Source organism: Syngnathus scovelli, chromosome 7, assembly GCF_024217435.2.
Source record: "Syngnathus scovelli strain Florida chromosome 7, RoL_Ssco_1.2, whole genome shotgun sequence".
Taxonomy (NCBI): Eukaryota; Metazoa; Chordata; class Actinopteri; order Syngnathiformes; family Syngnathidae; genus Syngnathus; species Syngnathus scovelli.
Genome location: NC_090853.1, coordinates 19,102,597 through 19,118,519, shown reverse-complemented (window position 1 = coordinate 19,118,519; position 15,923 = coordinate 19,102,597). Strand labels below are relative to the sequence as shown.

The following is a 15,923-nucleotide window of genomic DNA, read 5'->3' as shown; positions in this document are numbered from 1 at the left end:
GGCAAACTGGCAAAAGGGTATAGGCACATGTTTGGTCGTAAGTATGTGAGAGCAGGTGTGTGTAGTGTACATGGGTGAGTCTTTGAGTGTGTGAATGTGATTCTTGTGTGTGTGATTATTGTATGAAGCATGTGAAGGGTGTGTAGGGTGTGTGTGTGTGTGTGTGTGTGTGTGGTTCTGCAACAGACAGAAATACAGCATGTAAGTCAACGCTCAACTTCTGACGTCACACAACACTGGTAAACGGCACACATTACAGAACTAACTGCGCGTAACGGTTTCACTATACTAAATAACCATGAATGAAATACTCTCAACAACAAACCAAACACAAGTCATCGAGACAACAAAATACATTTGCTGGCAATCGTTAGTCGCCGTGCCGCTGCGTTAACGGCTGTAGTCATGCGTGTACGCTGCTCGTACGATGCGAGGCAAACTTAAAGGAGCGCGCCGGAGCAGTCAATCAAACGGCACGGCACGCACATGAAGCAAACCGCAATCGGACAAACGGCACAACAGTGGACAGTAGTAACAATGAAATGTATATACAGTCAAACCTCGGTTTTCGACCACAATCCGTTCCAGAAGGTGGTTCGAGAAGTGAATCGTTCGAATCTATTTTTCCCATTACAAATAATGGAAAAAGAATTAATCCGTTCCAAGACTAAAAAAAACACCTTTTTTAAGCATTTTTTCATTTGCGCATTTTTGTCCAATCGCGCAACTGCAGCGCACTGCCGAAGGCGCAACCGTGGTGCGCCGCAGACCGCGCAACTGCACTGCGGTGGTCGCATTATTGTGACAGAGCCGTCGCTGATATTTAGAAAATAGTCCTGATGTGCTTTCCAAAATTTTTGTGTTTTAGCTTAATTTGGTCCGATCGCGCAACTGCAGCGCGCCGGGCGCTCACTGTCGCATTGCTTTAAGAGCGTCTTTGTGTTTTAGGATGGCTTTACTGCTCCCACTTGTTTTCTTTGGAGGCATGATTAGGGGTTGATACAATCCTCAAAGTAACGAAAATACAATAACAACGAACGGAGTCAGTCAGCATCCGGGTCATGCGGTCGGGTTTTCTCGGGTCCTCTCGGCTCATCTTGCGAGGTTCGACCTCCGAATTTTTGTTCGACAACCAAAGCAAAAAAATCTCAACTCTTTCGTTCGAATTCCGATTTGTTCGAGAACCGTGACGTTCGAAAACTGAGGTTTGACTATACTCACTTTGTGTCAAAGTCGCACATGATCACAGCAACATACTCAGTCGATACCTTTGACTTACCGCTGCGTACAAGTGAATGGGTATACTGTCCCTGAATGTAAGACGACCCCCACTTTTTTAGTCTTATTTCAATGCAAAAAACATCGTCTTATATTCTGGCCAACACGGTAGTACTGATACTACGTCCTCCTCCATCAGGTGATGCACATGTTTAAAGGGTGTCGGCGTGAAGAATCGGCTCCTCATATCTACTCTGTGGCCCAGTCGGCCTACCGTAATCTTCTCACCACAAGGCAAGACCAGTCGATTGTACTACTTGGAAAGTCTGGCAGTGGCAAAACCACCAACTGCCAGCACCTTGTTCAGTATTTGGTCTCTATTGCTGGCAGCACAGGCAAAATCTTCTCTGGTAAGCATTTATTATACTTTTTAAAGTGGTAGTAAACCCCAATTTTTTTTTGTAATAATATTGTCTGTGCAGCCCAATGTTTTATTTCTGGAATATGAATTAAACAGGCAGAATCCACCTGTTTTTACCTATCTCAGAGGGCGGCCATTTTACCACTTGCTGTCAGCACAGTTGCCAGGTCTCAGGTCACAGGTTACGGCTCAGCAGTTTTGTGTAGCTGAGCCGTGAACTCATATTTTACAAATGTAATATTAATCAGAATGCCATGTTTAGACTAATGGGGGCACATACAACATATTATTGTAAAGAAAATTTGGGGGTTGACTTCCCCTGTAATGAAGACTGAAGTCAAACTGAAGCACAAAGCACAATTCCCTGAATTTCTGGACTACAAAGTGCACCTAATTTAAAGATGCAACAGTTAAATTCAGCTGTAGAAATATATGTATGGTAGAACCCCGGAACTCGATGCTAATTCATACCAGGAGGAGCGTAGAGAAGTAAACCTGTTGAGTTCCGAAGCAATTAGTTTAATTTTGTCTAAAACAGTACATAAAACCACAGTATAGATAAAGCTTAGAGCACAGTCTTACACGATCCATATGCGGTGCTTGACACATTGGACATTCAAAAAACAAATAATACATATTTTGTTTACAAAAGTCGCGTGAGTCGGGACGGATTCCCAAGCTTTGTTCGAGAGCGGAGGCAAAGATTTTTGGGTCATTTGGACATTACGGGTTAAACTCTGTTCTGGGCTTCTACTGTACATACAATGGCCATTTTGCTTTATTAGCCGCAGGTCGCTATGTTATTGCAGCAGTCAGTAGAACCTTTTCTGTTGCCTGTCCTTGCTTATGGAATTACCTCCACTTACATGACAAGCCCGTGTCTGGCCATTTTTAACACTCTTTTGAAGACCCATTTTTATTCTTTGAAACTTTGGATTTCGACTGACTTTCGACTGTTACTGTTATGCTGCTGTATATTAATTTGTGTTTCAATTTATTGTTTTCACTGTCTTTGTTGTTGTCCCATTGCTGTATGTTTGTTCCAGCTGTAGCTGTTGTGCTATATAAATAAAGTTGTATTGTATTGATGTTAAAAAAGTAAATTTCTCTCCATATCACTCAGCGGAGAAGTGGCAAGCAGTCTACACAATCCTTGAGGCTTTCGGTAACACTTACACTTCAATGAACGCCAATGCCAGTCGTTTCTCACATGTAGTGTCGCTTGACTTTGATCAAGCTGGACAGGTGGCATCTGCATCTATTCAGGTAACACAGAATAGTCATTACACCCTGATCTACTGTGCTGTTTAATTGCGAAAAATCTGTTAAAGAGCAGTGGCTTTTCCTGTTTTCTAATTCTGCTTAGACAATGTTGCTGGAGAAAATGAGGGTGAGCAGACGACCGGACAATGAGTCAACCTTCAACGTTTTCTATTATATGATGGCTGGGGCTGACAGCACCCTGAGGTGAATGTACTTGTATCTTCGTTGCCACAATATATCCGGTACTATATATTTCCAGTTCTCTTGGCAGGGTTTCTGAATAAAACATTGATGCTCAACTTGGGCGGTGAGACCCCGAAATGAGTCACAGAGCCATTTTGGGTGGGGTTGCAAACAGGCAGGAAAAAAATAATAAGTCCATAGCTTCTGATCATTGTATTTGTTTTTAATTTGATGTTCTGTATGGCCTGGGAGTGTAATATCAATTAATACATATAATTTATAGTCAAAACTCGGTTTTCGAACACAATCCGTTCCAGAAGGCGGTTCGAGAAGTGAATCGTTCGAATTTCGAATCTATTTTTCCCATTACAAATAATGGACAAAAATCAAATCCGTTCCAAGACAAAAAAAAACCCCACCTTTTTTAAGCATTTTTTCATTTGCGCATTTTTGTCCGATCGCGCAACTGCAGCTCAACTGCAGCGCAACTACAGCGCAACTGCAGGGCAACTGCAGCGCAACTGCAGCGCAACTGCAGCGCAACCGTAGTGAGCCGCCGACCGCGCAACTGCACCGCGCTGGTCGCATTATTTTGACAGACATCGATGAAATTTAGAAAATATTTTTAAAGTCCTGACGTACTTTCCAAAATTTTAGTAGACCTCAGTGTAATTTGGTCCGATCACGCAACTGAAGCGCGCCGGGCGCTCACTGTCTTTGTGTTTTAGAATGGCTTTACTGCTCCCACTTGCTTTCTTTGGAGGCATGATTCGGGGTTAATACAATCCTCAAAGTAACGAAAATACAATAACAATGAACGGAGTCAGTCGGGGTTGAGCGGTCGGGTTTTCTCGGGTCCTCTCGGCTCATCTCGCGAGATTCGACAACCGAAGCAAAAAAATCTCTAATTTTTCATTCGAATTCCCATTTGTTCGAGAACCGGGACGTTCGAAAACCGAGGTTTGACTGTATTTAATTCTTACTTAGAGTAAGTACTGTAGGTTAGTAATATATTATGGCTCATTCCGACGTGCGTACAAAGTTACTTTGTTTCTCTCATGGAGCATTGAAACAGTTAATGTGCATATCATGGCAGACTTTTTAAATTACAGCCGTTATTAGACAAGCATGTGTCAGAAATGTTTTACTCAGGATGTTACCAGTGACATTTAAATAGCCTCTCAAATACAAATTGCAATTTTGATTTTTATAGTGCAATTAGTCAAACTGTGATAACGTAATACCGTTACAGTTGCTTTGGTCTGCAGCTTTGATTTCTTTTTTTGTTTTGTTTTTTTCGATTTTTTCTTAAGGAACGGATCCAAGTACCGTATTTTTCGGACTAAAAGTCGCTCCGGAGTACAAGTCGCATCAACCATAAAATGCACAATAAAGGGGAAAAAAACCATATCTAAGTCGCACCGGAGTTTAAGTCGCATTTTGGGGGAAATTTATTTGACAAAGTCCAACACCAAGTACAGACATGAACCAGCAAAAACAGGCTAAACGATACGGTATGCTAACGTGACATAAACACAAACAAGGAGCTGAGAAAGGGCCTGACGTAACATTAACAGTTATTGAAATAACTATAACAATAATAATACGTTTATCAAACCATCTGTCACTCCAAATCATTGACTCCATCTTCGTCCTTTCTGTAAACAACGCCGTGTGTGCGGCGCGCCGCTGACGTCGGACTCGTCATCAGTTGCAGTTCAAATTATTCCACAGGCCCATATAACGATATATAAACTATATATCTAATAACTATAATCTAAACAACGATTTTTATCAAACCATCTCTGTCACTCCAAATCGATGAAGCTATCGATCGAATTCTTTGTCCTTTATGTAAACAACAGCGCGTGTGCGACGCGCCGCTGACGTCGGACTCGTCGTCAGTTGCAGTTCAAATTATTCCACAATATTAACAATTTTATCAAACCATCTGCGTCACTCCAAATCATTAAATCCATCGATCGAATTCTCCGTCCTTTCTGTAAACAACGCCGCGTGTGCGGCGCACCGCTGACGTTAGACTCGTCATCAGTTGCAGTTCAAATTATTCCACAGGCTCACATAACGATATATAAACTATATATCAATTAACTATAATATAAACAACAATTTTATCAAACCATCTGTATCACACCAAATCATTAAATCCATCGATCCAATTTATGTAAACAACGCCGCATGTGCGGCGCGCCGCTGGTGTCGGACTCGTCCTCAGTTGCAGTTCAAATAATTCCACAGGCCCGTACAACAATGTATAAACTATATATCTAATAACAGTTGCGGCTCCAATTATTCCACAGATCTACGTATATAACTATATTGTAGCGTTACCAAAGTACCAGGCAAGACGTGGGTTTGGTAACCGGCTTTTTATTTCACAAAACAATAGCTCAACATATGAGCCAACACAGTCCTATAAGCAAGCGCCCTGGATCGCTCCCCCCCCTGCTGCCTTCGCGCCCTTGCTAAACAATCGGAAACTACTGAAGTCTAACAACATAGACGTTGTTCCTCTAAATAATCTATATATCAAATAACTATAACATAAAAAACAAGTTTATCAAACCATCTGTGTCACTCCGAATCATAAAATCTCCTGACTCCGGAAGTCAGTGAATGGAACTCATTGTCAGTGAAGCTCCAATTATTCCACAGCCATAGTGCGCCCTCATGCGGTTTAAAGTGAAAATAACATGTGAAGTGATCAACTATACTAGTAAGTCAGTAATGTGTTAATGATCAAGTAAAAATTTGTAAATAATTACACATATAAGTCGCTCCTGAGTATAAGTCGCCCCCCCACCCAAACTATGAAAAAAACATGGAATGTCACCTCTCTGGCTGGAAAGGAGCCCGAGCTGATGTGTGAGGCAGAAAAGTTCCGACTAGACATGGTCGGATTTCACTCCACACATAGTTTGGGCTCTGGTATTCTCGAGAGGGGCTGGACTCTCTTCCACTCTGGAGTTGCCCACGGTGAGAGGCGTCGAGCAGGTGTGGGCATACTTATTGCCCCTCGGCTAAGCGGCTGCACATTGGGGTTCACCCCGGTGAACGAGAGGGTAGCCTCCCTCCGCCTTCGGGTGGGGGGACGGGTCCTGACTGTTGTTTGTGCCTATGCGCCGAACAGCAGCTCTTTTTGGGGTCCTTAGAAGAAGTGCTGGAGAGCGCTCCTTCTGGGGACTCTATCATTCTACTGGGTGACTTCAATGCTCACGTGGGCAATGACAGTGAGACCTGGAAGGGTGTGATTCGGAGGAACGGACCCCCGATTCGAACCCAAGTGGTGTTCTATTGTTGGACTTCTGTGCTCGACATGGATTGTCAACAGTTGAATTGTGTTCATTATGTCTCCATTGATGATAGCCATTGTATTCTTTTGTTCAGACAAGTTGTGCAGGTCTTATCTTAACAAACTTTTCCGACAGTTTCGGCAGCAACTTTTGCCTTCGTCAGAGAGTGTCACACGATGGTGTGTGACATGTCTTTTTCAGCTGTTGTTACTACAAGGGCGTGACCCTCCTGTCAGATTTGACAGGTGGGTCACGCCCCCTGCTGTCCTCTCGCCGCTCCAAAACGCTGGTCCAGGTGTGTGAGCGCATGTATGCTCCTTCATTTCGGTTCATGGTGTATTGTCGATCATATCACATGACGTCATGTCACTTTTCACCAAAACACCAGTACAAGCTGTGGGTTTTCCAGGTTATCTTTATCGTAGGATTATGTTGGAATGTAACCTGTAATAATTACCCTCGCCTGTCCAGTCTTAACAAAAGTAGTAGAACAAAGTGCTAAGATCTTTTGAACTGATTGACTAGCTGCAGAGGAAGCAATCAAAGTTGTTTTGTTTACACAACATCGTGAAAGACCCCCTGCTGTGCTTTGATCAGCAGGCCAGGGCCTTCGGCCCCATCCTGTCTGCTCTCACGCCCACTCTCAACCCCCACTCTGTTTCTCTCAATAAAAATGCTCCTGCAAGAGGCCTGAGTCAGACTTCATTCTAGAGCGAGTGAACTCTCCACCTGCAGGTGTCTAAAAGAACTTGCCTGTCTCCCGTGTGGTTCTTGCAAAATAAGTTGGAGTGAGCGAATCTCTAACACAAGCAACATTAAAAATCGTACAAGACCAACTGCAGACAGACAGGACTCCAAAACGCACCAACCTCACCACTCAGGACATAAAACAGTTACTACAGTTTATTGCCACATCCCCAAATATACAGGGAAAAAGAAGGCTTCGCGATGGGGGACCCTCTGTCGGCCATCATGTCCGGCTATTTTATGGAGAACTTGGAGGAAAAAGCTATTACAACAGCACCCGAAGCACCCAGACCCACAATGTGGAAAAGGTACGTGGACGACATCATAGAAAAAAAAAAACCTGGCCATACGCAGCAGCTCACAGATCACCTTAACACAATAGACACTACTGGAAGTATACAATTCATCCACAAAGAAGAAATAGACAATACCATCGTATTTTTAGATATCAAAATACAGCACACAGACAGTGGAGACATAAAAATAAAAAATCACAGAAAACCCACCCACACCGATCGATATTTATTATGGACATCAGAACACCCCACAGCACACAAAATGTCAGTCATCAGAACACTACACGAACGCGCAACAATAATCACAGACCCAGAAGACAGAACAACAGAAGAAAAGCACATTCAACAAGCACTAAAAACATGTCAATATCCACAATGGGCAATAAACAAAGGAGCAGCACAAGTCAAGAAAAAAGAAACGGAACCAAACAAAAGAAAACCACCAATAAGACAGAAAACAGAGGAATGTTAACACTACCGTACATCGGAGGAGTCACAGAAAAAATACAAAGAGCAATGCGAAAATATCACATCAGTACACCGGTCAAACCACACAGAAAACTGAGACAGTTGTTAGTACATCCCAAGGACAAAATAGAACAAGACAAGTGCAATGCAATATACGAAATACCCTGTCAAATATCCAATATAATATATATCGGCGAAACGGGAAGGAGCTTCAGCACAAGGAAGTGTGACACTCTCTGATGAAGGCGGAAGTTGCTGACGAAACTGTCGGAAAAGTTTGTTAAGGTAAGACCTACACAACTTGTCTGAACAAAAGAATACAATGGCTACGGATTGTCAATAATGAACACTATGTTCAAACATAAGGGTGTCCATGTGTGCACTTAGCACCAGGACACCCTTGGCTGCAGTTCGATGATCGACTTTGTAGTCGTGTCATCGTATTTGCGGCCGCATGTTTTGGACACTCGTGTGAAGCGGAGCTGTCAACTGATCACCACCTGGTGGTGGGTTGGCTTCAATGGTGGGGGAAGATGCCGGACCGACCTGGCAGACCCAAACGCACTGTGAGGGTCTGCTGGGAACATCTGGCAGAATCCCCTGTCAGGAAGAGCTTCAACTCCCACCTCCGGCAGAGCTTTTCCCACGTCCCGGAGGAGGCGGGGGACATTGAGTCAGAGTGGACCATGTTCCGTGCCTCCATTGTTGAGGCAGCCGACCGGAGCTGTGGCTGTAAGGTGGTTGGTGCCTGTCGTGGCGCAATCCCCGAACCCGATGGTGAAGACCGGCGGTAAGGGATGCCGTCAAGCTGAAGAATGATGATGATGATAGAACTTTATTCATCCCACAGCGGGGAAATTTACTTGTCACAGCAGCGTACAAGAGTGCAAGAATACAAGTACCAAATTTAAAAAAGGATAAATAACACACAAGGACAAAGACAAGGGAACCTATCGGGCCGTTTTGGCCTGTGGAACTCCGGAACAAGTGGAACATGGCTTCGGCGGTTGCTGAGGCAAAAAGCCAGGCGTGGGAGGAGTTTGGCGAGGCCATGGAGAATGACTTCAGGACGTCATCTCAGGAGAGGGAAGCAGTGCACCGTCAACACTGTTTACACTGGAGATGGTGGGCTGCTGACCTCGACTCGAGTCGGTGGGGAGAATACTTCGAAGACCTCCTCAATTCCACTGACACGCCTTCCATTGTGGAAGCAGGGCCTGGAGACTTTGAGGTGGACTCTCCAATCTCTGTTGTCAAAGTCACTGAGGCAGTTAAAAAACTCCTCAGGGGCAAGGCCCCAGGGGTGAATGAGAGCCGCCCGGAGTTCTTAAAGGCTCTGGATGTTGTGGGGCTGTCCTGGCTGACACGCCTCTGCAACATTGCGTGGACATCGGGGACGGTGCCTCTGGATTGGCAGACTGGGGTGGTGGTTTCCTTCTTTAAGAAGGGGGACTGGAGGGTGTGTTCCAACTACAGAGGAATCACACTCCTCAGCCTCCCTGGTAAGGTCTATTCAGGGGTGCTGAAGAGGAGGGTCCGTCACGAGGTCAAATCTCGGATTCAGGAGGAGCAGTGTGGTTTTCGTCCTGGCCGTGGAACAGTGGACCAGCTCTATACCTTCGGCAGGATCCTCGAGGGGGCATGAGAGTTCGCTCAACCAGTCCACATGTGTTTTGTGGACTTGGAGAAGGCGTTCGACCGTGTCCCTCGGGAAGTTCTGTAGAGGGTGCTTCGAGAGTACGGGGTGCCGAGCCAACTGATACGGGCGGTTCGGTCCCTATATCATCGATGCCAGAGTTTGGTCCGCATTTCCGGCAGTAAGTAGGATTCGTTCCCAGTGAGGGTTGGACTCCGCCAAGGCTGCCCTTTGTCACCGATTCTGTTCATAACTTTTATGGACAGAATTTCTATGCGCAGCCGAGGTGTTGAGGGTGTCTGGTTTGGGGGCCTCAGCACTGCGTCTCTGCTTTTTGCAGACGACGTGGCGCTGTTGGCTTCTTCAAGCCGTGATGTCCAGCTCTCACTGGAGCGGTTCACAGCCGAGTGTGAAGCGGTTGGGATGAGGGTCAGCACCTCCAAATCCAAGTCCATGGTCCTCGGTCAGAAAAGGGTGGAATGCCCTCTCCGGATCGGGGATGAGATCCTGCCCCAAGTGGAGGAGTTCAAGTATCTTGGGGTCTTGTTCATGAGTGAGGGGAGGATGGAACGCGAGATCGACAGGCGGATTGGTGCAGCGTCGGCAGTAATGCGGACTCTGTACCGGTCCGTCGTGGTAAATAGAGAGCTGAGCCAAAAGGCAAAGCTCTCGATTTACCGATCGATTTACGCTCTTACCCTCACCTATGGTCACGAGCTATGGGTCGTGACCGATAGAACGAGATCCCGGATACAAGCGGCCGAAATGAGTTTTCTCCGCAGGATGTCTGGGCTCTCCCTTAGAGATAGGGTGAGAAGCTCGGTCATCCAGGAGAGACTCGGAGTAGAGTCGCTACTCGTCCACGTTGCGAGGAGCCAGATGAGGTGGCTCTGGCATCTTATCAGGATGCCTCCTGGACGCCTCCCTAGGGAGGTGTCCCGGGCATGTCCCACCGGTAGGAGACCCCTTGGACGACCCAGGACGCGCTGAAGAGACTATGTCTCTCAGCTGGCCTGGGAACGCCTTGGGATCCCCCGGGATGAGCTGGATGAAGTGGCTGGGGAGAGGGAAGTCTGGGAGTCCCTCCTAAAGCTGCTGCCCCCGCGACCCAATCCCAGATAAGCGGAAGAAGATGGATGGATGGATGTGTTGGGTCTAAATACGATTAGACATTAAATCAATCGCTGGAATGAAGAAGAGAAGACAACCAGAACAGGTTTACTCGCGAGGAGAATGATAGAGAAAGCAATCTCAGTTACAACCTCCATCAGTTCTGAGTCCTTACTCCACGTGCCCCTCTTTTTGTGTCTGTAGCAACGCTGATTAGCAAAAGAATGTAGTGTGGTTTGAATTAGCACTTCATTGTTGGCTCGTGACCCCCCGCAGAGGCTGTCCCCAGCCGTCTTCCCTCACAGTTGGCTGACTCGTCCTCGACTGTGATCAAATACCTTGAAGCACGTTGATTGCCGCTTTGCTGTGGAACAAATGCAACTAGACCTTTGCTAACTTTATCTACTTGGTAAATTAACACATAATAATAATACGTAATCTGTCCTAAACACTTCAACACACATTAATCAAACGTGAAGTAACTGGTATGCAGTTCCTTAAACAAACATTGAGTAAATATGGGATAACTTTTATGCAACTACTTCTAACTGTATGTAACCCTTAACAAAGAAAAACAGGTCTGATAAACCACAATCTATGAACCAAACCTACATCTAAATGAAAAGGAATGAAGTTCCTGTGAATCAAACAAAGAACATGTCACCTATGCAAATAAGCCCTGCTCATTGTTAGTGAAGGCCTCTTACGGGAACAAAACCACACAGACAACATAAGGACAGGAAGGATACAAATGGCTGACAGGGATCAAAAGACATCCCTATCACATAAAAGGAAGAACCTAGATAAAAGGAAAAATAAACTCATAAAGGCGAGGCCTCCAGGTCTGGCAGGCCAAAGCTTCACTTAAAATTATTCCAACAGATGGATGGATGGATGGATGGATGGATGGATGGATGGATGGATGGATGGATGGATGGATGGATGGATGGATGGATGGATGGAATTTTACTTATAATGCACTTTACATTTGCAGGCAAATCTCAAAGTGCTACAGAAAACAGGAAAGGTAAAATTTCAGCAGTAAAATCTGTATCTGTAATAAAACAGATAGAATACCTTTAAAAACAAGCAAGAGTAGGCTTTCCCTGTAAGATGTTCTAGGAGGGCGTTCCACAGACAGGGAGCAGTGGCCTCGAAGGCCCCGTCCCCCATGGTCTTGAGGCGCGTCCTGGGCAGGAGCAGACGGCGCTGTTGGCCTGACCGGGTTTGGCCTGAGGTGTGTTGTGTGAGGAGGTCAGTGAGGTAGGTGGGGACATCACCGTGGAGACAGTGATGGGTGTGCAGGAGAATCTTGTATATTATACGGAGGTGAACGGGGAGGTAGTGTGAAGGATGGGGGTAATGTGCTTGTAGTTCCGCATCCTCATCAAGACCCTGGCAGCGCTATTTTAGACATACTGGCGCTTTTGAATGCTCCTGCCAGGGATTCCGATGAAGAGTGCGTTACAGTAGTCCAAATTTTATTTAGCCCCCCGCCCCGCTTAGAGCGCTTTGTAGAGCTACCTTTCCTTGAAACTACAGGTGCAAATCTTTGGGGGTGTCTACCAGTTTTGTTAACTTGTTGCCCATTCTTCTAAGCAAAGAAATTCAAGCTCAATCTGGGAACAGTAATCTTCATATCTTGCGACAGATGCTCTAGGACAGGGGTGGCCAACCCGCGGCTCGCGAGCCGCATGCGGCTCTTTTACATTCATATCAACATTTGTGTTTATTTTTTGTGCGTGTTCGCTTTGCTTGAGTTCAATATGGTATTTTGGTCAAACGCGCATGCGCGGGACGTGAAATTCCGCAAAGGAGGAGGGACACACTCATTTGAGGAGTGTCAATTTCGCTCTCAAAATGGCAAGGAAAAAATGCACAGCTAATATGGTATATATATACTATATCATTTTTTCCTTGCCACAGCTAATATAGTATATATATATATATAGTTTATATTTTTTTGTTGAACGAATTGATAAGCCATTCTGCCTGATATGTCGGACGTCATTAGCGCATTTAAAGGCCTAGAGACATCCTTTTTTTTTTTCAATTATAACGGAATTTGATAGAATGTATAAAGTGAACACATTTGCCGCATTGGAAATTAAAAATGGACACCAATTACTAAGAATAAAGCTATAATGAAATGCCAGTTTATCGATCGGGTCCCGCACGAAGCCACACTGGCGGCGCCATTACTGTGACGTCACAAGTTGTACATCTGGATGTCAACAAACCCAAACAACATGGCAGATGATAGCGACAGCTCCGTTTCTTGCGGCAATATTAGCATCATTGTATCCGATTCAGAAACCTCTTTTGACGCAGAATATGATGAATTTAGCAGTTTACTTGGGCTGAGCTGAGCACATTTTCTGAATTGTGCCCCTCCCGTCACTCTGGTTAGGTTGGCATAGTAAAAAGTGCTCTTGGGGGCTTTAGAGTGCCGAGTTGATCTCGGCACATGAAGAAATGACCACCTGCAACATTTGGTTTAGGTTTTATAAGCATTTTTAATTTTATTGCTTAAATCGCATTTTCTCGACGAGCTGAGCACGTTTTCTGAATTGTGCCTCTCCCGTCACTGTGGTTACGTTGGCATAGTAAAAAGTTCTCAGGGGGCTTTAGAGTGCCGAGTTGACCACTGCGCATGGAGAAATGAACATCTGCAGCGTTTGGTTTAGGTTTTAGGCGCATTATTAATTTTATTGCTTAAATCGCATTTTTTCGACGAGCTGAGGACGTTTTCTGAATTGTGCCCCTCCCGTCACGCTTCAACATACTTTTCAAAGTCAAAGTCTCAAAGTCTCCTTTATTGTCAATTCCTCCGTATGTCAAGACACACAAAGAGATCGAAATTGCGTTTCTCACTATCCCAGGGTGACAAGACAGAGTTCACAACACACATACAAGTAAACAACACAGAAAAATAAAACAAGAAGATGAAGAATAAGAGTGATAGCACGCTAGCCGCTCCCGATGCACAGCAGAGTCCGGAAAGATAACAGTCAACCAGGCCACTGTGAACACGAGCACACAGCAGGCACGCACTGTCCGGTTCGTGGATCCTATCAGGCGAACGCAACCCATCTTGTCGTCCCGCGAACGAACGTACGCCAGGAGAATGGAAGGCACGGCTAGGCGAGCTGGGTTGGCCGCAAGCCTGGCCCGACGTCTCCGCGCTGGCCCCTCTTCTCTTTTTGTTTACATTCACTGAAGCTAAACGCGTACAACTTGAGACGTCATGAGACGTCACTTCCGGCTGGCGGCTCGGTGCAGTCAAACTCGTCTGCGCGGTAAATTTAAATTATATTTTTCAGAGCAACAGCTTCCTTTTCGTTGTTTCGATCGTCAATTTATATTTATAAGCCCATAAGCTAACTAAAACCGATTTATACATATACGGGTGTCTCTGGGCCTTTAAAAGCTTCAAACCTTCAGCGTCACATCAGCTCACTTCATGCTAATATTGATAAGGACTTTCCAAAAGGGACTGAATTTCGCAAGCGCAAGTTGGACACTTTGAAAAACAGGTACAGTTTTTCAAAAAAAATTACCAAGCACTCAGAGACTGTCATGCTTGCATTATTTCAACTGGCTTGGAACATTGCACGGGCTAAAAAGCCATACAATGAAGGGGAGTTCGTTAAAAAATGCCTCAGTGACGTTATTGAAATCTTGTCTCCTGAACACGACAAACTAAAATGAATGGTCTGTCCCGCCACACATAGTAAATGAAAAAACGCTATTGTAAATTATTATGTTTTTGTTTGTGGACTTTGTTGAACTGAGAGCTTGTCTGTGTGAGACAATGCACACAATGTTCATTGTTGAAAATGTGGTCTTTGGTCTGTGTTCTTAGTACTGTAGGAGTCAATTTATGTCGTTATCATGTTGGTGCATGACATGATAATGTCACACAATAAATTTGGCTGAGCAGAGGGGTGTGTGTATTTGCGTGTGTGTGCGTACGCACGTGTGTGTGTGTGTGCGCATGTGCGTGTATGTGTGTAAGAGGAAGGGATGGGGTGATGTCCATGTGTGCTCATGTGTATGATGTGGCTCTTTGCGGTAACACAGGATAAAATGTGGCTCTTAGTCTCTGACTGGTTGGCCACCCCTGCTGTAGGAGATTTATGTCTGGACTTTGACAGGGCCAATCTAACTCATGAATTCTGTATTTTTTTTATGTAAACTATTCAATTGTAGCGCTGGTTTATGTTAAAGGTCATTGTCTTGCTGCAAGATAAATATCCTTGCCAATCTCAAGTCAGCTTTTCTTACAGCATTGCCTAATCTTGAGCTCCATCCATCTTTCCATGAACTCTGACCAGCTTCCCTATCCTCGCTGAAGCAAAAACTAACCCACTGCATGTTGCCACCACCATGTTTCACAGTGCAGTAGTGTGTTTGGGAAGATGAGCAGTGTTTGTTATCCACCACATTAGTGGACAGTAGGTGAAATCTTAGTACAGTTGCTTGCATTGAATTGCATTGAGGGATATCTAAGTAGTGGGGAATGAATGTATACCACACTTTTCAGATTCAGTTTTATTTAAAATTTTGAAAACCGTGTATCATTTTCATTCCAGTTCACAATTATGTGTCAGATGTTGTGCTCGAAGAGCCACCAGTGTGTACGGTTTCTTGCAGTCCACATTCTTTCGGGAACATGTGAAAATTTAACATGCAAAATATATGGCAAATTTTCACCTCTACAAGTACCTTTGCTTTCTTTTACAGAACTGAGCTACACTTCAACCATTTGGCTGAGAACAGTACTTTTGGCATCATTCCACAGTCAAAGGTAATTATATCAAACTTCTCCTTGAAAGAATCAGATTTTAAAACCATACGTGAATATATGCATGAATATACTATGAATTATGATAGATGTATCTGAAGCATTTTAGCTTCTAGATATGGGTGACCAAGGTTTGATCTGACCTTACCTTCTGCAGCCCGAGGATAAACAACGAGCATCCCAGCAGTTTACTAAGCTGCAGGCAGCTATGAAGGTGCTGGCCATTTCGAGTGAAGAGCAGAAAGCTCTCTGGCTTGTCTTGGGAGCCATTTACCACTTGGGGGCTGCGGGAGCAACAAAAGGTAAATAATGTCTTATTTTTTTAATTGTTTGTCATGTTGTTACATGATGCTTGGCACTACGCTCAAAGATTTTGGCTGGGTGTAAAGGTATTCATACTCAAGGAAAACACGATGTGTCATTATTAACCTGCTGTTGGTTGGATTCCATAGTAAACCAA

General features: G+C 44.7%; 1 protein-coding gene across 13 annotated transcripts in view; it reads left to right on the top strand.

Moving 5' to 3' along the window:
* The window catches only part of LOC125971900 (unconventional myosin-XVIIIa), a 172,512-nt gene that overhangs the window by 55,334 nt on the left and 101,255 nt on the right, over positions 1 to 15,923 (top strand). For all 13 annotated transcript variants that reach the window (XM_049725041.2, XM_049725045.2, XM_049725043.2 and 10 more), the window contains 5 exons: positions 1,418 to 1,628; positions 2,763 to 2,905; positions 3,006 to 3,106; positions 15,403 to 15,466; positions 15,621 to 15,765. In XM_049725041.2, coding sequence (XP_049580998.1) covers positions 1,418 to 1,628; positions 2,763 to 2,905; positions 3,006 to 3,106; positions 15,403 to 15,466; positions 15,621 to 15,765 — 664 coding nt within the window. The remainder of the gene's footprint in view (positions 1 to 1,417; positions 1,629 to 2,762; positions 2,906 to 3,005; positions 3,107 to 15,402; positions 15,467 to 15,620; positions 15,766 to 15,923) is intronic.